This window comes from Cnephaeus nilssonii, assembly GCF_951640355.1.
Source record: "Cnephaeus nilssonii genome assembly, chromosome: 2".
Classification (NCBI taxonomy): Eukaryota; Metazoa; Chordata; class Mammalia; order Chiroptera; family Vespertilionidae; genus Cnephaeus; species Cnephaeus nilssonii.
The window spans coordinates 105,559,443-105,584,983 of NC_137073.1; the positions used below are offsets into that span (position 1 = coordinate 105,559,443).

At 46.1% G+C, this 25,541-nt stretch overlaps 1 protein-coding gene across 6 annotated transcripts; it reads right to left on the reverse strand.

Annotated features, from left to right (window-relative positions):
• On the reverse strand, positions 1-25,477 carry ZNF131 (zinc finger protein 131). 6 transcript variants are annotated; one of them, XM_079792064.1, is made up of 8 exons: positions 25,262-25,477; positions 24,238-24,376; positions 22,928-23,029; positions 14,954-15,098; positions 9,235-9,592; positions 8,910-9,132; positions 2,579-2,709; positions 2-1,980 (listed from the first exon to the last, which is right to left on the reverse strand). In XM_079792064.1, exons 2-8 carry the CDS (start codon positions 24,359-24,361, stop codon positions 1,294-1,296), a joined length of 1,770 nt encoding a protein of 589 aa, XP_079648190.1. In that variant the 5' UTR covers positions 24,362-24,376; positions 25,262-25,477; the 3' UTR covers positions 2-1,293. The 6 variants fall into 6 exon arrangements, with proteins under 6 accessions (XP_079648186.1, XP_079648189.1, XP_079648188.1 ...); XM_079792060.1 differs by having other exon boundaries at positions 1-1,980; positions 8,910-9,592; XM_079792063.1 differs by lacking the exon at positions 25,262-25,477 and adding an exon at positions 24,844-24,894 and having other exon boundaries at positions 1-1,980; positions 8,910-9,592.
• Between the last annotated feature and the right edge of the window lie 64 nt (positions 25,478-25,541).

The following is a 25,541-nucleotide window of genomic DNA, read 5'->3' on the forward strand; positions in this document are numbered from 1 at the left end:
ACTGAGACTTCTATATCTCAATTCATGTGTCAATCATGTTAATATTGGTACATAAAATCATGTTAATACAGATGAGAAAACATCTCTGACCACAAACCAACTTCCACACTGGTAATTAAAAAAATAAAGAGTCATGATCACTTAATTTTAAAGTTTACTTTAAAAATGTAAATATCTCCCAATATTTAACAGGTAAAGAAAATAGCATATTGGTTTATGTGGTTGTTATATTTTATTTTCCAAGTAATACTGATTAAAAATATTTACACACCTACTTTGAAGTCCACAGTTTAGCACTCTTATTTGTATGGCTTTAAAAGTTATAGCACAAGATCTTTACATTAAGGATCGGGGGAAAGATTCATTCAAAACAAAGCCTGATATATTATATACATGTTTTTCTCTGTACTTTATTTTAAATACATTAATTTTTAAATGATGCTCATCTTTTTTCTTTTTTTAATCTGGTGGTAAAATACTAGTGCAATTTTTCTTCAAAATAAAGGTTACCACAGATATAAATGAATTTTCCCAATTGAAAATGGCCCTTCAGCTGCCATTAAATGAAATTTCTCAACCTAACTTATGTGAAAAAGAACTGGTAGTTGTCACTATAAACAAAAATATAAAGTACTACACAGCATCATCTACATCGCTCCTCACAACACAAACTTTGAAAGAACCAGAGATGCTTTAGAGAAGTTCAGTTGGTTTTGAAAGGCACGTGGGTGTAGATCTTTTGTACATTCTGGACATTTTGCCACCATTTCTGTTGCAGAGATGACACCTGTGACTATCGGGTAGACAGGAACGCGTTCAAACTAAAGAAAGCCAGAAGCCAAGACGTAACTGCACAGTAACAACGCACTTTTCTTCATGCGGCCGTTTCCTATGGATTCACTTTTCTAGCATGCATTAGAATACCCGCTTGTATTCTAATGGTTTTGTTTGACTTTACGATATGGAAAAACTCCGAGGAAGAACACAACCTGGGAAAGAGAAGGGGAGGACCCTTACCACAATGAAAATAGATACGTTCGTACCCAACTATATATAAGAATATAATCCATTTAGAGTTTCCAGAAATATACTTCTCAAAACTTCCCATTCGCTATGGGCAACATCCCTCCTCTGGGGCGTTAAGTGGGAGGGAAATCAGTTTGTTTCAGTACAAACAGTTCAGCACAAGGAAGAGTTAACTTTGGTCCTCTTGTCCGTCAGCTCAAGGACAGTCAGACTGCCCCACATCAGTTCAAAAGCCCAACACATACATTTAAAAATATATTCGTCATCTCATTCTAAAACTGGCCTCGGCATTGTGTTCTCAGTCCCTGCGCTTTCCGCTGGCGAATCCTCTGTTGGTTTGGTCTCTAAGTCCTCAACATCGCCCTGGTCTTCCGCGGCCGCCTCAGCTTCGTCTTCCTGGCTGGGCTCGCTCTCCTCCGGCTTCGTGATGTCAGGGGACACTTGATCCAAGTCCGCGTGGAGCAGCTCAGTGTGGACTTCCAGGGGCACCTGGTTGAGCCGCTCCACATGCAGCTCCTCCACGTGGACTTCAGTACCTTCTTCCGTCTGAATGCGACCCACTTCGAGGTAGCTCACCTGGACCTGCTCCGGCAGCTCCGTCACGTGCGAGTCGTGCACCTGGCCGTCCTGGAGCAGATCGGGGTGGACCTGCTCCACAGTCACCTGTGCGGAGTCCACCTGGACCTGCAGCAGCGGTAGCACGTGCACCTTCCCCACCTGCTCTATGATAGTCATGGACGTCACCGGCTCCGTCTGCACGCGCGTTTCCACGGAGAGAACTTCTTCGGTTACCAGACGCTCCGTAATATTATGAGTGTCGCTGAGATGCCGTCTTAATTCATTTCCTTGCATAAACCACAAGTCACATAAAGTACAATGGTTGGGTTTATCTCCAGTGTGTATTACCAAGTGATCTTTGAACTGGTCCCAGCTGTTAAACACACTGTTACAGACCTGAAATAACCAAACATCTGGTGTTAACAATATTTCTATTCAAACTAAAGAGAATATGGATTCATTTATTCTCTGTAAGGAAAGCGTTAAAATATTTTTCTAAAAATGTTATGAATATGTTATTTGTAATATATGGTCCAAGGGACTTCATAATTCATTTGGTCTTTTAGCTGATGTTGCTAACAAATTAAATACATTTTGGGAAACATTTTAATTGTGCCCTCATTGTTTAAATGTCATATAAATTCTAAGAATACAAAGTAACATTATAATTTCTCCTGTAACAACGAAATTTAGAGCAATACAAATGTGCGGTAAATATACATTAATCAGGGAAAAACCCATGATGGTATGGCTCTCCCTGACCCACTCCTGTCTTATACAACTTGCTAGTTAGAACATAGCTTACGGTCAGTGGTGCCATCCAGGGTTCAGTAGAAATCACTAACGTAACCCCCTCATAAAAGTAAGACAATGATGCTCCTGACTCTCCCTTCTTTCCACACTGTCCGCTCTCGCCTCGGCTCCAGACCGTGACCCCCATGGTCACCGACTGCAAACACAGACTCTGCTGTGGACAGGACACACCTGCACGTACCTGACACTCGTAAAGCTTCTTTCTTCCCTTTTTTGCCCCCACTCCAGTTTGGCACGCAGTCAGGTGACATTTGAGGGTGCTATTTCTAGCAAATCGTTCATGACAATTTGGACATTCGAAAGGTTTTTCACCTGTTAGAATAGAAAAAGTTATACTGACAAATTAAGAAAAATAGAAAAAGCAAATAGAAGTTGATTCTTTTGGTAAAATGTGGATCTGCGTCTGTTCCAAAATTTTGCATTTCTTAAAAATTGTCTATCTTCCCTTAGATTAAAATTAAGATTGATCTCTATTTTGGGAAAACGTGTTACTGTCCGTTCCACAGGCATTTTATGAGCATTTACTGTGTGCGCCAGACCATGCGCTCGTTGTGTGATGAGGACAGAGAACAGTCCTTGTTTTTTAAAGCTTCACGAAGGTGAAAGACCTGAAAACGAACACACGCTGCACCGTAGAAGACCTGTTACGGACAAGGGGGCCGTGGGAAATGGATGCAGAAGCAGAGAGGAGAGGGATCAGTTCTGCCTGGAATGGAGAGAAGGAAAAAAGGAAGTTTATTCCAGGCAGAGCACGGTGGGTGAGGAGTAAAGAGGGAGGTATCGGGCTTAGGCCAGCAACCAGGAAAAAGAGCACCGAAGTGCACAGAGGTGGGAGTGGGCTGTGCTGGGAGACACTGTGAGCTGTTTTGCGTCTGTTGAGTTTGAGGTGCAGACAGTTGTACAGTCAAATCTGGAGCCAAATCGAGGTGGACTGATATACAGATTAGCAGTTACATTAGGTGGCGATAAAAACCCTGATGTGGATGACGCTCTCGGCATGCTACGTGGTAACAGAATCCAGGACAGAACCCAATGAAATACCAAGTTAAGACTGCAGGTTGATGAGGCCGCAAAGGAAATGCAAACAGAGCAAGCAGAAGCGGAAGAAAAGAACACTGAGGGAATTTAAGCAAGTTCAGGAGGGTAGCCATCAGCGCCACAGTGAACAGAGACGTAGGGACAGCAGTGCTCCAGCAAGAATGGCGCGAGTGTGTGGTGTGATGGAAGGCAGATGCAGCGGGAAGAGGCACCGAGCGAGCGAGGCAGGTCAGTGAAGTCAGTGCAGAAACTTTCGAGAGGGCTTGGGAGAGAAGAGAAGTGGCTAGAGGGGACAAGCCAACCAGCGGGAAGAGTCATTGCCTATCTGGAAAAGGAGAGGAGAGGTGGGAGTGACAGATGGAACCGTCTAAGGGAGAGTGAAGTTGTGGGATCCAGAGCTCAGCTCTGAAAAAGTACATTACTTCATTACTTGAGGCCCTGGCTGGGAAGTCAGGTGGTTAGATCGTCATCCTGCTACGCCGCTGCAGATTTGATCCCCGATCAGGGCACATACAAGTCAACCAAGGAATGCACAAGTAAGGGGAATAACAAATCAGTGTTTCTCTCTCTCTCTCTCCCCCTCCCCCTTTCTCTCTCTAAAATCAGTAAATTAAAACATTAAATTACTTAAACATGTACACAAAGGTATATGTACAAGTACAGTTAGTGCTGTTCGTAACAGCAGATTAGAAGCATTCTAGTATGCATCAAGGAGTGGGGCGGAAACCACCGCCTTGCACACACTGAAATGCCCTGCAGCCACAGTGAAAACAATGAGAGAGACTGACAACCGCCTCATGTATTTAAACTCGAGCACAGCACCATACTGCATGCTCCTCTGTTCCCTTAGAAGCTTAAAAGCTCTGTGTGCGTCTCTCTATGGTGACTTGAAAATGCAAAAAAAGTCTCTGGAAGGATCAGTAAGAAAATGATGGCAGCTGTGACGTCCGGAGAGACCCACTGAAGGAGGAAAGAGGTTCACTTTACAGAGGTCACCTGAGCTTTGGTATTTAAAAAACCAGGTCTAATGAGCCCAGTAAAATCTAAAAATAGCAACAGATTAATTATACTTTGGCTGTGTGGATACAGCCTTCAAAGTGCCCTGATCGCTTTCTCCTATTTGCCACAGCCTGTAAAGTAGGTATCATTACCCTTATTTACAGAGACCAGGAGAGGCCCAGAGAGAGAGTGACCAGCCGAGTGCCTCTGGTGGCAAAGGCCAGGACTGGAGAGGAATCCGTTCTGACCCCCAGACCCACGTCCTTCCTGTGCCCGCGCACCACCTCGAGGAAACTAGGAGACAATCGCTGGAACACGGTTAGGGATCTCCTTTGGGATCTCTCCCACTGGTGTCCCAAAGGGTGCCGAGCTGATGTCCCTTCACCTCAGGAGTGCTTACGCTCTGCATTTTTCTGAGTGAACAACCTCCAATCACACAGCCAAAGCACAAAGTTGGAGCCACCCCGCTTTACTCCACATCTAGCCCAGCACCAAATCCTGTGGATTCTGCCTACTTTACGTACACTCCAGACCTTTCCACCATTACTGCCTATATTCAGCCCTCATTCTTGTTCCAATTACTCCAAAAGCTTCCTAATTGGACCTAGGTTTCACCCATCCAACCCATCCAGGCAAGCCTCTCTCTAAAACATAAACCTGAACAGACCTCTTTCTGGCTTACACTTCTTTAAATTGACCCGGCTCTCTAAGATAAAGCGGGGACTCCTTTGCAGCACTTATGAAAATACCTCCATGATCTCAGCCTCACCTCCGTCACTTCCTCTTTCCCACTCACTGGTACACTATCATGATGCCCAAGTGCATGCCCTGTGGTCAGCCGTCCTAACCGTTCAGCTGCACCTCCTGGCTTCCCATAATTTGGACCCAATCCTCGAGCCGTAATAACCACTATTGGTGCTCTGAGCGAGCTGCTTCCTCACTTGCCTCTGTGCCTGTGGCTTCACTTCGTTGGCCTGGAACGCTCCTCTCCTGGCTAGCTCCTGTTCCCGGGGAGTCACCGAGGGCGCGCCTCTATGAAGCCACCTTGTCTCTTCCGTCATAGACAAAGAGCCAGGCAGGCATTCCCACAGGCTCTGGGCTTACTCCTACTTAGTCTGCTGCACTGTTATTCCCATGACCTACCAGGTTGGCATTTTCATTACTATTTTCCGAATGGAAACAAAGTAATTCAGAGGATAGTAGTCAAAGTCATAGAGTACAGTGCATACTTTAAAAATATATAAGAAAACTAATCACTAGATAAAAACATGCAAAATATGAAACTGGGGGGGAGGGTGCATTATGTATATTTTGAGGGTAGAAAACAGGACAAGGATTATTTCCCTACTTTTACATTTGGTTTAAGAGAAAAAAACAATCCATTCTTTATGAACATCAGCACAATTTAATCCTGTTTACTTGCACTGCTCTTGAATTCACTAGCTCACTGATCACATCTACATCTTGCCACTAAGTATTAATGCAATAATTGAGGTTAAAAAGGCAACAAAGTTCAGTTTGCTTTATGCACAAACTTTAAACTGTTCCTCCAACGGGCATCTGGTTCTATAATCTGTAACAGCTACTTAAGTTAAATAAATTACTGCACATCATTGTGAACAAAAGACAGAGACACCCAACAAGGTCTTTTAGCTCTACATCCTACTGTTCTACCCAAAACACCAAGTGCAGGACTTGGAAAGCACATTTTAAAACTTCCCAAATGGCCTGAGCTCTTCCTTTCAAACAGGTAAGTCACAGGTAATGTTTTCAGCAAAGGAGACAATTGCTTCTACTTTCACACTATCGGGAAATTACACGAGTGATTACCTATTGCGGCACTGGAAACCCCTTATCAAAGCATGCTAGTTACCAAGTAACGTTTACGTGCTAATTTAATGTGCTTCTGGTATATCAATCCTTTTCCTAAATGACTGCAGTTACCACAAAAATGTTCATCAGTAGACCATTAAAATAGATGAATTATTTAAAAACCGATAGCTATAGGAGTTTCCAAATATGCAACAGGTATATACATATAATGTTTGAAAATAAGAAAGCATTTCCCAAAAAAAGGCTTCATAAATACCTATTAGTTAACCAAATTAGCGTACCTTAAATAAAGCCTTTTATTCCAGACAAGAAAAAGTTAAAGGAGTTCATCACCACCAACCCAGTATTATAAGAAATGTCAATGGGGCCTCTTTAAGAACATAAACATGAATAAAATGGCAATAACTACATATCTATTGATAACCACTTTAAATGTAAATAGATTAAATGCTCCAATCAAAAGATATAGGGTAGATGAATAGATAAGAAAACAAGATCCATGTATATGCTGTCTACAAGAGACCCATTTCAGATCAAAAACACATACAGACTGAAAAAGAAAAAAAAATAGAAAAGGTATTTCATGGAAATGAAAACAAAAAGGTGGGTAGCAATACCTATATCAGACAAAACAGATTTTAAAACAAAGGCTATAGAAAGAGACAAAGGAGATTACATAATGATAAAAGGCCCAAAACAACATGTATGTAAACATGTATGCACCCACATTGGAGCACCTACACATATAAAGCAAATCTTGATGCACATGAAGGGAGAGATCGACAGTAACACAGCCACAGTTAGGAGACTTCAACACCCCACTGACATCAATTGACAGATCTTCCAGACTAAAAATCAACAAGGAAACAGCAGCATTAAATGACACATTAGACCAGATGGATTTAATTGATATTTTCGAGCATTTCACCCCAAAGCAGAATATACATTCTTTTCAAGTACACACGGAGCCAATATTATTTACAAGTCAAGCTATGGAAGCAACCTAAGTGCGTATCAATGGACAATTGGATAAAAAAGCTGTGGTACACATATACAATGGAGCATTACTCAGCCATAAAGAATGAAATCTTACCATTTGCAACAACATGGATGGATCTAGAGGGTATTATGCTAAATGAAATAAGTTAGACAGAGAAAGACAAATACCATATGATTTCACTCATACGTGGAATCTAAAAAACAAAAAATAAACTAACAGAAATAGATAAAGAACAAGCTAATAATTGGGGACTGGGGTACTGAGTGAGAAAGGTGAAGGGGTTGAGAAGTACACATTGGCAGTTACAAAATAGTCACAGGGAAGTAAAACACAGCATAAGGAACATCCTATATAATAAAGAGCTAATATGCTAATCAGATTGGACAGCGGAGCGACCTTACGGAAATACCAGTGGGCGGGGACAGGGCTGTGCATCAGACCTCTAGTACTCAATAATATTGTACTAACTATGTATGTTATCAAGTGAGTTCTATTACTTACTGGGGAGGGAGTCACTTTGTAGATTATGTAAATGTCTAACCACTATGCTGCACACCTGAAACTTAATATAAAATATTGAATATTAATTGTAATTAAAAAGAGAAACGCCTCTTAAATCTATACTGAGCCTTAAGTAAGAGATTCCCTTGCTATTTGCATTTATTCAGTTCCTGAGTATTAACACCAAGAATCTAAATAGTGAGGAATACCAAATTATTTGAATCTATCAGGTTTCTCAGTTTCAAGTAGCGAGCAACTCTGAAAAGTGAAGGATCTATGAAAAAATTTCATCCAAAGTTGCCCAAACTCCAGCACCGAAGAGAAAGGTTCTGAACAGTGTGGAATGCAATCCTGCATTCACTGTGTTACAGTCTAACATCACGTAGGAGGAGGTCTTGGAAACAAGTGTCCAGACGTCTGGCACTTAGGACACTGCAGCAACTGCCCTGCAGTGGGTTTAGGAACTCCCCAAGTGCAAGACATCGGTGGTAGTTCCTGTGTCTGGCACAGGAGATATAACAAAGAATACTTGGGGAGTGGGAACAAGCCGGAGAATCCGCAGGGACAAAACAGGCAAAGGGGTTGGAGGCAGACTCCCGGGACTCTCCCTCAAGCCTGGCTCACAGCATAATGTCCCTGCTTGACCACCAGTCCTGACACGTTTGCCCATGGAGAGGTGGGAGGGAGATGGACCTGTACTGTCTATCTATCTACCAGGCCAAAACAGAGGACCCGATGTACGTGAAGGCACAAACATACCCAGGGTTGTTTATAAGTGCATTCATCTATGTAATGTGGTAACATAAGACAGGAAATGCAAAAATAGTAACAGTGAAGTTTCACTATAATTAAAATTTCATAATTTATGGCCCTTAGGAAATAATTACAAACTGTACTTTACATATTTTTTTAAATATAAAAATTAGCAAGGTTCAAGAGTGATGATCACTTCCAAAGTTGATACTGATTTTGCTTTTAAAGCATCAATATTTCAACAAACTATTATTATAAGGACAGTCTGCATATTATAAAATACGAGAGATGGTTTCCATGGTACCAATAAAAAAGGACTTAGACATTTAGACTTGAAGTGATTTGAAGAAAATATAGTTTTAACATAAGGTATGTGCTAATTAATTACCTGTATGTTTTCGAAGATGCTCTTTAAAATGTCCAAAGTGGTCAAACTGTTTCTCACAGTACTGACATATGTGAATTTTTTTCCCAGTTCTTTGCTTCTTACTGACCCCACCTTCCTCAAGGTGGTAACAACTGAGGTGCTGTTTCCACGCGCTCTCCCGAAGATACCTTTTATTGCATATTTCACACTTGAAACTCTCAGTGGAGTGTGATTTCATGTGTTCCTTAAAATGGTAAAACAATTTAAATGAACGGTTACATTTCTCACAATGGAACAAGTCCTTCACATGTGACAGCTGAAGTTCCACAATTTCAATACCTTCTACCTGTTTGCTTGTGAGGTCAGATGCACAGCCTTCTTCGTTAAGCTGCCCTTTCCTATCACCTTGACGGTACTTGCTGGTAATGTCTGCCAACAGTGCCAGTGCCGAGTCGTCGGAGGACCCTGTGTTCTGAATGTACTTGATGGACTGCTTGGCAGAAGCCACGTCCTCCAATGTCTCCATGCCTTCGTCTTCCACCTCGATTGTGCCTTCGGCAATCTCCACCTCAATTTCAACTGGTTCTGATTCCACGGATGGCAACGACTCAGTGATAACATTAGACGTTTCTGCAATCTTCCTTTTCTTGGCCTCACTTTTTCCTGTGCTATTGTCCTCTAGTGGAGCGGAGTTCTCTTTGTTCCTGAAATACATAATGTATGAATTTAAAAATCAATTAAGATCAAAATCCTAGTATAAGCTTTTTTTGAAAAAACTGATAAGCTGGTAATAAAATGTATATGGAGAGGCAGAAACAAGGTTGGAGGGTGTATCCTACCTGATTCCAAGACTTACTGTAAAGCTGCAATAAGTTAAGACCAGTGATACTGGTGAAAGGACACAGAAGATGAATGGAACAGAAACAGACCCACATTCACCTACCAACTGACTTAAAATAAGCCTGACTTGCCCTGACCGGTTTGGCTCAGTGGATAGAGCGTCAGCCTGCAAACTGAAAGGTCCCAGGTTCAATTCCGGTCAAGGGCATGTACCTTGGTTGCAGGCACATCCCCAGTTGGAGGTGTGCAGGAGGCAGCTGATTGATGTTTCTCTCTCATTGATGTTTCTAACTCTCTATCCCTCTCCCTTCCTCTCTGTAAGAAATCAATAAACTGTATTTTAAAACAATAATAATAAGCCTGACTCATGTTCTTGTACCATACACAAAAAAAATTCAAAATGGATCAGACTTAAATGTGAAACCCAAAAACTTCTACAAGAAGAAAATATCTGTAACACTGGATTAGTGAAATGTTTCTTAAATAAATAGCACACAAAAAGGAAAAACCTCAATAGCAAAAATTGGCAAAATGTATTTCATGAAAATTAAAAACTTGTGCTCTTTGAACTACACTGTTAAGAGAAAGGCAAGGAACACCTGCAAACGTATTTGTCAAAGGTCCTGTATAGAGACTGTAAAAAGAATCTCACAACTTAATGAACACAGTAGAAAATGGCATTAGAAGATGCTCCATGAGTCTGTTTCTGCACATCTTAGGAACTGAAGGCTGTGGCTCTGGACTATCTTTTCAAGGATGTTTGCAGTCAAGTGAAGTGCATGGGAAGATAGAGACAGTGGCTCCCTCAGGTGCAGAGGAAAGCTTAGCTTACTGTCCCATACAGTGATGTCCCCTCTGGGACGAAGGGCAGGCAGGTTTGCTCACAGCCCATTAAAGAGAAAGCCACCTGGCTTTGTAGGGACTGTTCAGGTGGCTGAGTCCAGAACCTTAGGGAATCGTGCATGGTTGAGCTCAGCACTGCAGAGTGGCCACATCCTGCTGTCTGGAGTTCTGTTGATAGTTGTCTTCATTAAGCCCAGTGTGAGAAGAGATGAATGGTTTAGGTCACAGCCCCTACTGGTCAGATTAATCAGAGTGGTCAGGGAGAGGTATGCTCATGGGAAAATTCACCAGAAGCCAAAGTATGTAGAAACGAGGGCACTGCTGGGAGACATCTCTCATGGACCTTTTATGTTTCTCGTGTCCTGTAAACAAGGACACTGGCAGCCTCTTGTTCTGGGCTATCTTTCAAGGTTGTTTGTACAGCAAATAGCCTTAGAAGATAGAGCTCTCCTTCCTCCAGAGGAGGGCAGGCTCACTCTGGCCAGTGGACTGAAGATAACGGACCCTCTGGGCAAAGGTCAGGCAAGTTTGCCTGCAGCTTGCTATAAAAGATTTGCATTTCCTAACGCTCAAGAGTCCTCAACTGTGACACAAAGCATCAGGAGTCTAGCACACACCTAGGTCACTGTGTCACCCCTGTAGAACTTGGGTACAAAGGGTAAGAAAAATTGATATAGACATGAAGCTTATACTATGAAAAATAAAGTCCCTTCTCCATGACTCAGGAGTCTCATGTCTTCTGCAGCATCTGTAAAACTCAGCCTGCAAATAGGATTGAATCTCAGACCCTTCACTGTTCTTACCAATAACCCAACTTTTAAAATGGGCAAAAGATGTGAACAGACACCTCACCAAAAGATAAACAGATGGCAAAGTAGCAAGTAAAAAATGCTTGACATCATTAGCCATTATGGAAATGCAAATTAAAGCCACTGTATACCTATGAGGCAGCTAAAATGAAAAGGCTTCACCATATCAAGTGCTGGCAACTAAACTCTCAACCCTGCAGGCTGGGATGTAAAATGACAAATACTTTGGTGTTTTAAAAAAATTAAACACATCTATCATACAACCTAGTTATTTCATTCCTGGGTCTTTACTGAGAGAAATGAAAGCATATGTCCAAAGAATGTACACAAAGAATGTTCACAGCCACTTTATTTGTAAAAGCTAAAAACTAGAAACAACCTAAATGTCCATCAACAGATGGCAGATCCATACAACTGGAACAGAACTGAACAATAAAATGGAACAGTGCCCTAACTGGTTTGGCTCAGTGGATAGAGCGTCGGCCTGCGGACTCAAGGGTCCCGGGTTCGATCCCAGTCAAGGGCATGTACCTTGGTTGCAGGCACATACCTAATAGGGAGTGTGCAGGAGGCAGCTGATAGATGTTTCTCTCTCATCGATGTTTCTAACTCTCTCTCCCTCTCCCTTCCTCTCTGTAAAAAATTAATAAAATATATTTTTAAAAATATGGAACAGTAATACCACAGCATGGATTCTCTCTAAAACATAATGCTAAGTGAAAATAGTCAAACACAAAAGACTACACAATGTAAGAGTCCATTTATATGACATTCTAAACAAGATAAAACTACAGTGGTTGCCTGGGGCTGGGGAAAAACAGCTTGACCACCGAAGAGTCGTGAGAAAACTTAGGGTGATGGAAATGCTCCTTTGTCTTAACTGTGGTGGTGGTTACACCACTGTACACAACCAACAAAATTCAAACTCTATACTCAAAATGTGTGGATTATATGTACATTATACCTCAACAGACTGGGGAGGGAAAATCTATAAGGCAAATGTTGTTTCCTACCAAAGAACAGGAACCTTCTCACTTAAATAATGATGCAATTCCAGCAAAGCAAAATAAGGTCCTAGTATTTTTTCAGTAGCATTAAAAAATACTTGAATACTGCAACTGTGAAAAGAACCTTATACACCTCTGTATCTGAAAAGGTTATACAATAACCTTCTCAATAAAGAGCTGCCTTAACCAGTTGATTTAATTATAACTAAATTAATTTTTACTTATCTTTAAAAAATGTTTTTATTGATTTCAGAGAGGAAGGGAGAGGGAGAGATAGAACTATCAATGATGAGGGAGAATTATTGATCAGCTGCCTCCTGCATGCCCCCTGCTGGGGATCTAGCCGGTAACCGGGCATGTGCCCTGACCAGGAATCAATGGGACCTTCTGGTTCATGGGTTGACGCCCAACCACTGAGCCACACAGGTCGAGCTAAAGTTAATTTTTATTCTTTTTTTAAAAAAGTATATTTTATTGATTTTTTTTACAGAGAGGAAGGGAGAGAGATAGAGAGTTAGAAACATCGATGAGAGAGAAACATCGATCAGCTGCCTCCTGTACACCCCCTACTGGGGATGTGCCCGCAACTAAGGTACATGCCCTTGACCGGAATCGAACCTGGGACCTTTCAGTCTGCAGGCTGACGCTCTATCCACTGAACCAAACTGGTTTTGGCTAATTTTTATTCTTAAATGTTATTATAAACAGCCAAATATGTAATAGTTATCTTCCTATTTTCAAAAAAAACTTTGGAGTATACTGCAGGCCTCACTGGTTTAAGAAATAATTCCACACATTCCTGTTTTACACTGAAAAGCACTGATGATTGTAATTACTATAAGGATCCCAGTCTATAATAATAAATCCTCTAAAAGGTTCTAACTAGGACTAGAAAAATGGCTGTACCCAGTTGTTCTTACCTTCATCTCCCAGGACTCTCACCAAGAACTAAATTAAATGCCTCCCAAATCCAACCTAGAATGCAATCCACTGTTCTGCGGCCAAGGGCTTTTCCTGCAGTGAGATATTACTCACTACCATTACCGCAAAGGCACCGCACAGACACAACATTTTTTAATGAAGATTCTCATCTAGTTTTTAACCACAAATTTGGTATTGCCCCATCCATATACAGGGTGTCCCAAAATGTATACACACATTGAGCTGATAGCTCAATTGATGTTTCTTTCTTTTCAGATTTAACACATTGGAATTAATAATTATTCAAAGTATATACACAGTTTTCTTGGGACACCCTGTATATACCTCTAGTCTATCTCCACTTTGAGAAGATACGACCTAATCAACTCACTTCCATTTTGCTATTGCGAGTACTAATCTGTTTTAATCAGTATGCACTCATCCATCCAACCATTCACAAATATTTACTGCATACCTATGAGCCAGATAGTAGGCATCAGAGAATATATACATACTACCCTCTGATCAGAAAAGTTTAATCTTGAACTAATCATCAAACTAATTCAAAGCTCATTAGAAGAAATGATATTTATAAATGACTATTTTTTGGAGTTATTCTAAATTATAACTTATGACTAAACCATACCAGTGAACTACACTAAATTATTTTGCCCAAACTGCCCTTCAATGTTATGCCAATGACCTACACTGAGGATCATCATAAGGAAAAGAGCAAGGAGAGTATTTACATCTTAGAGTATTAAGTGCCAGACACCATGCTAAGCACTTTACATGCATTCAATTCATTTAACTCTCATAAATAATCCTATACAGAAAGAACCATTATCAGACCCATTTGACAGATAAGGAACTGCGCTGCTGACAGGAGGCTAACTTCATTAAAGCCACACACATGGTGGCAGAGCTGGGATATTGCTCAGAGTGCTTGCTCTGAGTCACTATATTACAACACTACCATTCATTGTTGAAGACGGCGAAATCTTCATTCATTATATCAGTTAATGTTTTAATACTTCCTATGAGAAATTATGTGTTTTAATAACCAGGAATTGCTCCTAAGCAATTAACTTGTTCTCATATTATAACCATGAATACTGTAACAGAGTAGTTTTTCCTTTTTCTTTACACTAGGTGTTTCAGAACTCAAAGCTAGATTTGGTTCAACTACCAAGTATACAGACTCCAATGGCATACACTTTGGCCACTATATTTCTGACTTCACTAATTATCACCCATACCTGGCCTATTTTATTTTCACCAATTTCCTCACTTTTTAAAAGAGTACTATGTTAATTTTTGTAAGCCATACCTTTTTTAGAATAAGGCTTGGTACAAATTAACAACTTGAATTCAACAGAACAGTTTACAGAGAATTCCTTAAAAGCTACCTACTCCTTACTGATGCAAAAGATGCTACTTTAGTTAACCTTAGCAGTTTTTCATAAGGACAGGAAATCAAGTAAGTGGGAAAAAACAAATTGGTATCCAGAATTTTATAAATCCTTAAATATTCTTAATTTGAAAACATCAGTTTATATGGCATGACACACACAATAGTTTCTTTCCTAACACGGTGAACATTACTGATTACTAACTGCGCCTCATTAAAGAGGCAAGTAATTACCTGACTTCAAGAGCTTTGATAGCTTCCAGCATTTGTAGAAACTCTGCTGCTTTCCACACATCATTGGCTTCTTCTTCTCCTTGGATCATTAACTTTGCTGTATATGTGAACTCGATTAAGTGACTAAAGGCCATTTTACTAACACCTGTAAAAAAGACGTGCATTAGAATGTATTCATGTTGATCCAAATCTTGTAACATTTAGTAAAGAAAAAAAAAAGCCCAGTGTTTGGAACTTGACTGGTACTTGTCACTTTTGAAGATTACTTTCTGACAGAATTTTCAGTAACAGTACAATATAATTGTAGCCAAGTTCTGGCACTAACTATCCAACTACCTTAAGACCTTTCCCAAAGACTTCCTGTGTCTCCTACAGAAGACTAACCTGAATAATGAGAAACATCATCCTACCTAATAATAGACAAATATGCAAATTGACCGTACCTTCGCTATGCCCACGATTGGCCAGGAGGCGCAGGGGGGCGGGGCTTGGGGTGGTCGGGGTGGCTGATTGGGCCGGTAGGACGCTGAGCTCGCGTCGCCAGCGGCAGCGCGAGCGCAGCATCTGCGCCATGGCTGTGCTGTGGCACAGAAGGGGTCTCTGGGGCAGCGAGCCCACATCCCGCTGCGGACCATCAAAAGCGGACCATCAAAAGCGGGGAGCTGGGTGTCTGCTCCGGCATCAGGCCAAAAGCCTCGGGCGGAGGCTTTTGGCCTGGTGCACCAGTGGACAGACACCCAGCTCCCCTGCGATGGAAAGCGAAAGCAGGGGAGCTGGGTGTCTGTCTGCTCCGGCACCAGGCCTTTCAGAAGCCTCCGCCACGCCAGAGGCTTTTGAAAGGCCTGGTGCACGAGCGGACAGACAGCCAGCTCCCCCACGATCGAAAGCAGGGAGCTGTGTGTCTGCTCCGGCACCAGCGGACCCCCTGCCATCAAAAGCGGGGAGCAGGCTGCTAGCAGTGTCCGTGGAGCGTGCTAGGCTTTGCGGAGCAGTGGATATGGCCTGGATGGCAGGTTAGGCCTAGGGGACCCTACACGTGCATGATTTAATCATGCACTGGGCCTCTAGTAAAATATAATGTAATATGACCATGTTACAAGCTACCAAATAAGGAAACTGAAGTAACTGGATTCACTAAACCTCCCCCCCGTCCCCCGCCCCCTGTTGTCTTTTGGACACATTCTTCTTTATTAGATGAGAACTAGAGGCCTGGTGCACAAAATTCGTGCACAGGGTGGGGTGGGGGTCCCCTCAGCCCAGCCTGCACCTTCTCCAATCTGGGACCCCTCTCGCAATCCGGGACCACTGGATCCTAACTGCTCACCTGCCTGCCGGCCTGATTGCCCCTAACCCCTCTGCCTGCCTGCCTGATTGTCCCTAACCACTCTGCCTGCCTGCGAGAACCAGGAAAGAAAATGGACAGCTTGCATGCATGCATGCATGCATGCATGCGGAAAAAAAATACTTGGTTTTTACTGTTCCATCTCAGCTCTCCCGAAAGGCCAGCCCCAGTGCTGATGCTGCACACCTGTGGTTGGTGGCCACCAAGCAAGCGCCTAGACCAGTGGTCAGCAAACCGCGGCTCACGAGCCACATGCAGCTCTTTGGCCCCTTGAGTGTGGCTCTTCCACAAAATACCTCGTGTGGGCGTGCACATACAGTGTGACTGAAACTTCGTGGCCCATGCGCAGAAGTCAGTTTTCGGCCTGGGCAAGTCTATTTTCAAGAAGTGGCATTAGAACACTCAAGGGGCCAAAGAGCCGCATGTGGCTCACGAGCCGCGGTTTGCCAACCACTGGCCTAGACTAAGAGAAAGTTCTGCTCTCTGACAGACAACTAGGGAAGATATTATATGTGAAGAGCATGAAGAGAATTCCTGCTATTTTTTCCTCTCCCTTTTCTCAAACCACTTTGTCTAAGAGGCAGATCCTGCCGAAACCGGTTTGGCTCGGTGGATAGAGCGTCGGCCTGCGGACTGAAAGGTCCCAGGTTCGATTCCGGTCAAGGGCATGTACCATGGTTGCGGGCACATCCCCAGTGGGGGGTGTGCAGGAGGCAGCTGGTCGATGTTTCTCTCTCATCGATGTTTCTAAGTTTCTATCCCTCTCTCTTCCTCACTGTAATAAATCAATAAAATATAAGAGGCAGATCCCATGGTGGGTGTAGACAGCACAAGGAGGATAAAGCCCCTGTTTTCTAGCTGGAGGACCAGGAAAAGGACAACCTGGGAGCTAACGTGCGAGGAAATCAGAGCTGTGTGCGCACAGTCTCCAACTCACCCCCGAGCTGTGCACGAGGAACTGACCTGTAGAGACATAGCAAAAGCTCTGCCAACTACAATGTGAAGTGAACTACCACCCAGGTTGGCACTCCCAGACATGAATAGCACAACAAAGGTTCTGAAAACGAAATTGGAGTTGGATCTACAGCCCACATAAGGCAGTCTGACCCTAACCAGGTTGCTTGCTTCCTAAAAGAAACCAAAACAACAAAAGCATTCACCAGAGTACTTTAACACACTCAGGGTGTGATGACTAATATTCAAAATATCCATGTCAAAAAATTTAAATAAATAAATATCCATGTCATGGTCCAAAATTACTTGACATATTTTCAGATTAAAAAAAAAAAAAAAAAAAGCCAAGATATCCAAGTTGACACAACTGACAAATAGTAAAGCCAGGACCACAACTTGGGTTTTCTAACTACACAGCCGGAGTGTTTTCTACAGCCAGGTGAGCTAGGCAGATGGGACACCAATCCCAAAGTTAATGGCTTAAGTAGACATTGAACCAGGATCGTGTGGCTCAGTGGTTGAACATTGACCTATGAGCTGTTTTATTCCTGGTCAGGGCACGTGTCCAGGTTTTGGGTACACACCCAAGTTTTGGGCTTGATCCCCAGTACGGAGTATGCAGGAGGTAGCCAGTCTATGATTCGCTTTCATCACTGATGTTTCTAACTCTCCCTCTCCCTCTCTGAAATCAGTAAAAAAATATTTCTTTACATAATCAGACACTGAGCCAAACTGATTCTTATATATATATACTAGAGGCCCGGTGCACAAAATCTGTGCACTCTGGGTGGGATGGGGGGTTCCCCAGCCTGGCCTGTGCCCTGCGATCAATTGCCCCAAAGCGGCAGGCCCCGCCCACCCATCCGGGGCTCCTCGATGGATTGCCCCAAAGAGGTAGGCCGGAGGCAGGGGTCCCGCCTCCACACCACGCGGAGCTGGGAGGCGGGACCCCCAGGACTCCAAGGCAGGCCTCGCCGCATGGAGCCGGGAGGAGGCCGGACCCCCAGGCAGGCCTCGCCATGCGGAGCCGGGAGGAGGCTGGACCCCCAGGCAGGCCTTGCTGTGCGGAGGACCCCCAGGCAGGCCTTGCTGCGCAGAGCCAGGATCCTCAGGCAGGCCTCGCCGTGCGGAGCCGGGAGGAGGCAGGACCCTCAGGCAGGTCTTGCCACACAGAGGCGGGACTCCCAGGCAGGCTCCGTGCTGCGCATGCAGCATCAAGCGCTGCCCTGCCCACCTGCGCACGCCCACTGTGCGCGCAGTCATCTTGTGACGGCGTGAGGGCATCACAGCGTGACGACTACTTAGACAGTGATGGGCAACTTTTGAGCTTGGTGTGTCAGGTGTGTCAAACTTCGCCAAAAAACTGAGCATAACTCGGGTAGCATGTCACTTTGAGGAAAAAACTAACTCCAAGACTCTAGTCGCAAATGTTTCATCCTCAGGAGCAGCAAATGTTTCATCCTCGGCATGCGGCCGCGTGTCATCAGAAATGGCTATGCGTGTCAGTGCTGACACGCGTGTCATAGGTTCGCCATCACTGACTTAGGATTTTATTAGTAAGGACTAGAGGCCCAATCTGTGCACTGGTGGGGTCCCTCAGCATGACCTGCGGGGATCTGGCCAAAACTGGCAATCCAACATGCCCTGAGGGATGTAGTAGTGCACCAAGCGGCCTGGGCTGGGCGCTGCACCACTCCCACTCATCCTGGCCCCGCTGCATCTGCCGCCACTCGGTAGGCTCACCGCTGCTCCACTGCGGTCTCCATGCACCTGTCCTGGGGCAATACCAGTGTGCCCATGACCAAGAAGTGGCCCCGGGCTTGCGCCCAGTCAGTCCCGATCCAGATGGAGGAGGGGCGTGCAGGGGGAGTGTCTATGGGAGAGGCTCGTGCTGCCACAGCTGTGCTTGCTAGCTGTGAGCCCAGCATCTGGTGCCTGTAGGTCAGCTGAGCTGAGCGGTGCTGTTGCTGTGGGAGTGTACTGACCACCAGAAGGCAGCTCCTGTATTCAGCATCTGCTACCTGGTGGTCAGTGCGTGTCATAGCAAACAGTTGAACAGTTGCTTAGGCTTTTATATATATACCAAAGACCCCTGGTGCACGGATTTGTGCACCCCTCAGCCTGGCCTGCGGGGAAAGGGCTAAAAACGGTCCGGTGCACGGATTCGTGCACTGGTGAATCCATGCACCAGTGGGTTCCCTCAGCCTGGCCTGTGGGGATTAGGCTGAAGCTGGCTCTCCGACATCTCCCGAAGGGGTCTTGGATTGCAAAAGGGCATAGGCCAGGCCGAGGGACCCCACTAGTGCACAAATCCATGCACCGGGCCTCTAGTATGTATATAAGATCTTTGGTTAATCTCTTCCTGCCCTCCCCCCTCCCCTCTGAGATTCATTAGTCTGTTCCATCTTTCCATGCCTGTGCGTTGAGTGTCTGCCCCCTGGTGGTCAGTGTGTGTCATAGCTACCAGTCAAATGGTTCCTTAGGCATATATATATATATATATATATATATACACATATATACACACACACACACACACACACACACACGCTAGCAGCCCGTGGGGCGGGGGGGGGGGGGGGGGGGGAGGAGGGGAGGGTTCCTTAGCCCAGCCTGCCTTGGAGTCCTGGGGGTCCCACCAGGGAAATGTCCAACTGACGGCTTAGCGGGGAGCAGGCCCAAGCCGCAGTCGGACTTCCTTAGTGCTGCTATGGAGGTGGGAGAGGCTCCTGCTACTGCCACTACGCTCGCCAGCCATCAGCCCGGCTTGTGGCAGAGCGGCACTCCCCCTGTGGGAGCGCACTGACCACCAGGGGGCAGCTCCTCGTTGAGCGTCTGCCCCCTGCTGGTCAGTGCATGTCATAGCAACCGGTCGTTCCGCCATTTGGTCGATTTGCATACTACCCTTTTATTATATAGAATATATACGTATGTATGTATTTTTTTTATTGATTTCAGATAGGAAGAGAGAGAGAGAGAGAGAGAGAGAGAGAGAGAGAGAAACATCAATGATGAGAATCATTGATTGGCTGCTTCCTGGGGACTGAACCCGCTACCTAGGCATGTGCCCTTGACCAGAATCGAACCTGGGACCCTTCAGTCCCCAGGCCAACGCTCTATACACTGAGCCAAACCGGCTAGGGCCAAACTGATTCTTTAAACCTGAATCTGGCAAACAAAAAATTTTCCTTTTTTATTGATGTATAGTTAAACACTGAAGGCTGTGTGTGCTGTACCATAATGGACACAGCCGGTCAGAGGTACTGAGAAATATAAGAGACAACCAAGATGATTGGTCTTCAAAAGAGAAGACCCTACTTCTCCAGGTAGTTCGGTACTCCTTGCTGCACCAGCAATCCATAATCTGGCCTGGCGATTTATTTTACTTTCTTTACCATCTCTAAGGTAGACTAAACCACCCATTCTCCCTCCTCAGGGACACCATCCTATCTAATAAAGAGGGAATATGCTAATTGACCATCACCCCATCACAAAGATGGCTGCACCCACAGCTGAGGCCAAGTTCCCATAAGGAGCCTTAACCTGAGGCTACGCCCTCCCCCGTGGGGCTTGACAGGGAACCTCAGGCTGTGTCCCCTGTCCTGGCGTCAGGCTGGGGGACCTCAGGCCACGCCCCCCGCCCGGCAGGGCTTGACGGGGGACCTCAAGGTGCACTTCCTGTCCTGGTGCTGGGCTAGGGGACCTCAGGCTGCTCCCCCTGCCCCAGCGCCAGGCCGGGGGACCTCAGGCCGCTCCCTTGCCCAGTGGGGCTTGACGGGAGACCTGAGGCTGTGCCCCCCTCCCGGTGCTGGGCTGGGGGACCTGAGGCTGCTCCCCCCCACCTGGCGGGGCTTGACGGGGGACCTCAGGCCATGCCCCCCACCCAGCGGGGCTTGACAGGGGATCTCAGGCTGTGTCCCCCACCTGGTGGGGCTTGATGGAGGACCTCAAGGCATGCCCCCCGTCCTGGCACCAGGCCAGGGGACCTGAGGCTATGCCCCTTGCCTGGCAGGGCTTGACAAGGGTGGGACTGGCTGGGTCTGGATCTAGCCCAATGTGTGGGGACTGGCCTGGTCTGGGTCTCACACGATTTTGAGGTGCATGTGGGTGGGCAGGGACTTGTCTCTGGGTCCCCTGGTGAGCCCTAGACTCTGACAGGAGGAAGGTTTTTATATACATTTCACTAGTTTTCTTTCATCGCTGACACTTCTATTATAGAGAAAGGGCAAATAGCAATATTAAATTATTTCCTCTAACTAATCCCCTTTTAATGTGCACGAATTTCGTGCACCGGGTCACTAGTTTCACAATAAAAATCTCTGCAACATTTCCTGTACTCTGTTCTTTACCTGTTGCTTATCCGTGATTAAATTTGCAAATTTTAAAAAGATTGTCTTATTCATCAAGTCTTCCTTTAATGGGTCTAGCATAATGGGTATTCAATTGACAAATAGCCCCAATTTATTAAGCTTTGACAATCTACTAAACCCTATGTCAGGCACTCGGCATATTATTTCAATTAATCAAGTCAATTAACCCACTTTGCAGATGAGGAGGCTAATATACAATTGAGATAAAGTAACTTGGGGGTCACACAGTACCTCGGGTGAATAAATGCATGAAACCTTAGCTTGTAATAGAAACCAATACCATCTAGGCCACTAGATTCCCACTTTAGTAAACTTTGTGGATTTCCTTTATGCCTGTGCTCTCTGTCCATCACAGATAATCAGAAAACAATCTACCCATGAACAGAGCAGCTAAAATGCTAGATAAACTAGAAGGTACCGAAATAAAAGGATATTCTTAAACTCTTTACATTTTTTTACTCCCCTAGGCACAAAAAATTTTCCAAGGGAATAGTGTTTCTAGGCAACTAATTCATAACAAAGAGGTACTGTGGAAGAGGTACAAAACCAAAACTCAAGAGCCTTGAAAAAGATGCTAAAATTCAGTATTTATGTAGGCAAGCTCATTTATTTCCTAGTTTTGAATAGTGACTCCCTTGCTAGCTGGGCAAGTAACCTTTGGAGCCTGTTCCCTGATGTATAAATTGGAAATACCACTTACTTCAAGGGACTGCTGTTCTGAACCTCAGAAAATGCACATAAACTACATAGCACAACACCTAACAGTAGAGGGCCATTATTACAGAAAAGTCAAACAAGTACAAAACTATCACTTATTATTTTAAGACAATATCTAGTGGATAACCCTTTCCATCCCTGACCTTCTACAGCCACTGGAACTTCTTCTGAATGCTACTAACCCTTGCCACATTCTGGCAGCCCACTTCACACTGAGCAGGCCAGCTTCTCGGAAAGGCTTCTACAGAATCCTTCAGTGTCCCCAGGCTGAAACATAAGACCCCTGAACAAAGATGGGAATTTACTTGTAATACATGTTTTCAAAAGACAGTGAATGGCCATGGGTTTTAGCAGTGGAAAAGACTTTAAGAGACCAACACCTACCATCTAACACAGGAGTTTTTCCTGGCAGATCACTGTACTAAGCACTTTACTGAAAGTAAGAATTCTCAGGTATCAAAAGAACAATCTATCCAGTCACCTAACAGGAACCACAGATAACTTCATCCTATGGTATCTCACGCAATTAACTGTTTATACATCATCAATTATAAGGTCTGCTAAGCAGTATTATTTAAAACAAGCATTTACCTTCTATTTCCACCAAAGGTTCCTGAGTAAATTCCTGAAAGAATTTGTAGAAGAACTTACTGCAAGCAGCCAAAACAGCCTTGTGGGCCTTAAAATGGTGACCTAGATAAAAACAAAGACACAAAATCAGACATATTCACAAAAATCAAACATATAACTAGAAAACAAGTTAGAAAATTACATAAAGTCTTTCTTCATAATCTATAATAAAAAAAGCGTAATATGCTAATTAGACTGGACAACCAAATGACCTTCCGGACGTCATTCTAGACGTCCTTCCCAACGAAGCCACAGCAGCGGGGGCTGAGGCAGAGGCGATCAGGCAGGCAGGCAAGCAGTTAGGGGAGATCAGGCAGGTATGCAGAGTGATTAGGGCGATCACGCAGGCAGGCGAGCGGTTAGGAGCCAGCGGTCCCGGATTGCGAGAGGGTGCAGGCCTGGCTAAGGGAATGCCCCCCCCTTCCCACACCCCCTGCACGAATTTCATGCACCAGGCCTCTAGTATAACTATAAAACTATATACGTTACTGAACTAGTGTCAGAATATTCTTGGCAGCTATCTTGACAAATTTTAATCTCAATTAGACACAAAGCCAGATCTTTACCTCAGAGACTGTATTAAGTCAGTTTTATAAAGGCTAGTTTACAATACTTCAGGAGGTTGGAACCTCCTACCACTTAAAGAGTGAAAGGCATATCCTATTCAGTTGAAATTACTAAACATAAACACCACCCAAAAGGCTACAGATCATTTGGGAAGGGAGGAGAAAAAGCCACACAAGCAGGAAGCTGCAGGTGTTTGCTATGGGAAAAACTTTAACATGCCTAGCATGTGGAGGAAGCCTATTTCCACTCAATTGAAGACACCCAAGCTGGGCTTGCCTCCATTACAATGACTGATAAAGGGGTTCCCAAAGAGGGTACAAGTGCTGCAAACTAGGGGGGGAAAAAAAATCAACCTTCTCCCACCTGGCTCCTGGGAGATACTCCTCAAAATCAGCTTATCCGGAGAAGACTATTGACCAAACACTTAGAGACATCCTCCCTGTCCCCACACCATAATCCTGCACTCGAGCGTGCAATGGGAAAACTTCTGCAAGTTCAAATGCCACGGGTATGTCGACAGCGTGCCTGCCCGCCAACTCGCCTCTGCAGCCGCCGGCCCGTGGGAGCGGACACTGACAGCGCCCTGGGTCCACCGCAGCCTCCGATAGGGAGCCCGCCAGGGGTGGGTCACGAGGCGGGTGGGGGAAAGGGAGGCGAGAGGGCCCAAGCCCCCAATTCGCTGCTGAGCCCACCCCGCTACCCACCATCGACAATCAGGGTGATGTCAGTAAAGCGGTCCTGCTCCCGCTGCTCATTCAATCGGTCCAGGATCATTTTGTGATGCTCAGGAAACTCCTGAAGGCATTCCATCGTCTCTTCGGCCTCCATGGCCGGCGGGTCGCTCTACAAAAGAGGAGCATGATCATGTACACCCATGAGCGCGGGCTGGGGCACGGAACCCCGAAAGCAGCAGACAAAAACCAACACCCCAGCAACGTGAACAGGAGGGGGGAGGGTAAGGCGAGAGGCGAGAAAGGCGAGAGAAGAAAGGAAGGCTAGCCGGTGGCGGCCGCGCGCGCCGGGGGCCGGAGAGCAGCCGCCCGACTCGGAGCCTGACCTAATTGGAGCCGGGAGACGCGAGCTGGAGCCGGGTGGGCGCCACGGGAGGCGCCGGGCGCCCGGCGCGCAGGTCAGGCGGGGAGGGGGCCGGCAGCCCCCGCCGCCCGCTAACGGCCGCCCAGCCCTTCCGCCCGGCCCTGGCTCCGCCACCCCGGGACCCGGTCCGGCCCGCGGCCCACAACGACTCCCGGGTCGCCTCTCCTTCCCCCGCCCTCCCTCGTCTCCCCCGCCCGGAACAGGCCGGCACTCACTCAAGGAAGGAGGAGCGGCCCGGGCCTGCGCGTCACTTACGTCGACGTGCTGCGTCACTGCGTCGGGCTTCGGCTGACGCGGCCGCCTCGGAGCGCAGGCCGCGGAGGGCGGGGCCACACCGCCCCGGCTCCCCCGGCTCCCCCGGCGGCGGGGCGGAGCCAACCGTGGGGACAGGGGGCTCGGCGGGGACGCGCGCGCGCGCAGGGAGGAAGTGGGACTGCGGGCGCCGGGCCGGTGCAGGGCCTGGCAGTGCCGAGGCGGGGAACCCTCTGTCCCCACCCACCCCGCCCGGCTCCAGGTGTGCGCGCTCCCCCCCGGACTCAGAATGAATTCGCCGGGCGGGCAGCTCGGCCTTTAACCCGCGCTCCGCGGCCCCGCCCCGCCCCCGCCCTCCAGCCCCGGCTCGGCGCGCCTTACCCAGCTCGCTCCCAGCTCGGGATCCTCCCGCTCTCCTCCGCGGCCCTCAGAGACGCTCCTTCCCTGCTCGGCTCTCCCCTCCCGGGGCGGAAGTCGCCCCACACCTGTCCGTGCCCCTCAGCGGCGCTTCGCCCTCCATGGCCTCGCAGGTGCGCGCCGCTCCGTCCGCTCGGGTCCGGCCGGCGCACGTGCCGCAGCTCCGAGACCCCGGCGGCCGCGGCGCGGGCTGAGTCGGGCGCGAGCACGTCCGGCCGCCCGCGGACCGTCCTCCGCGGTGCCC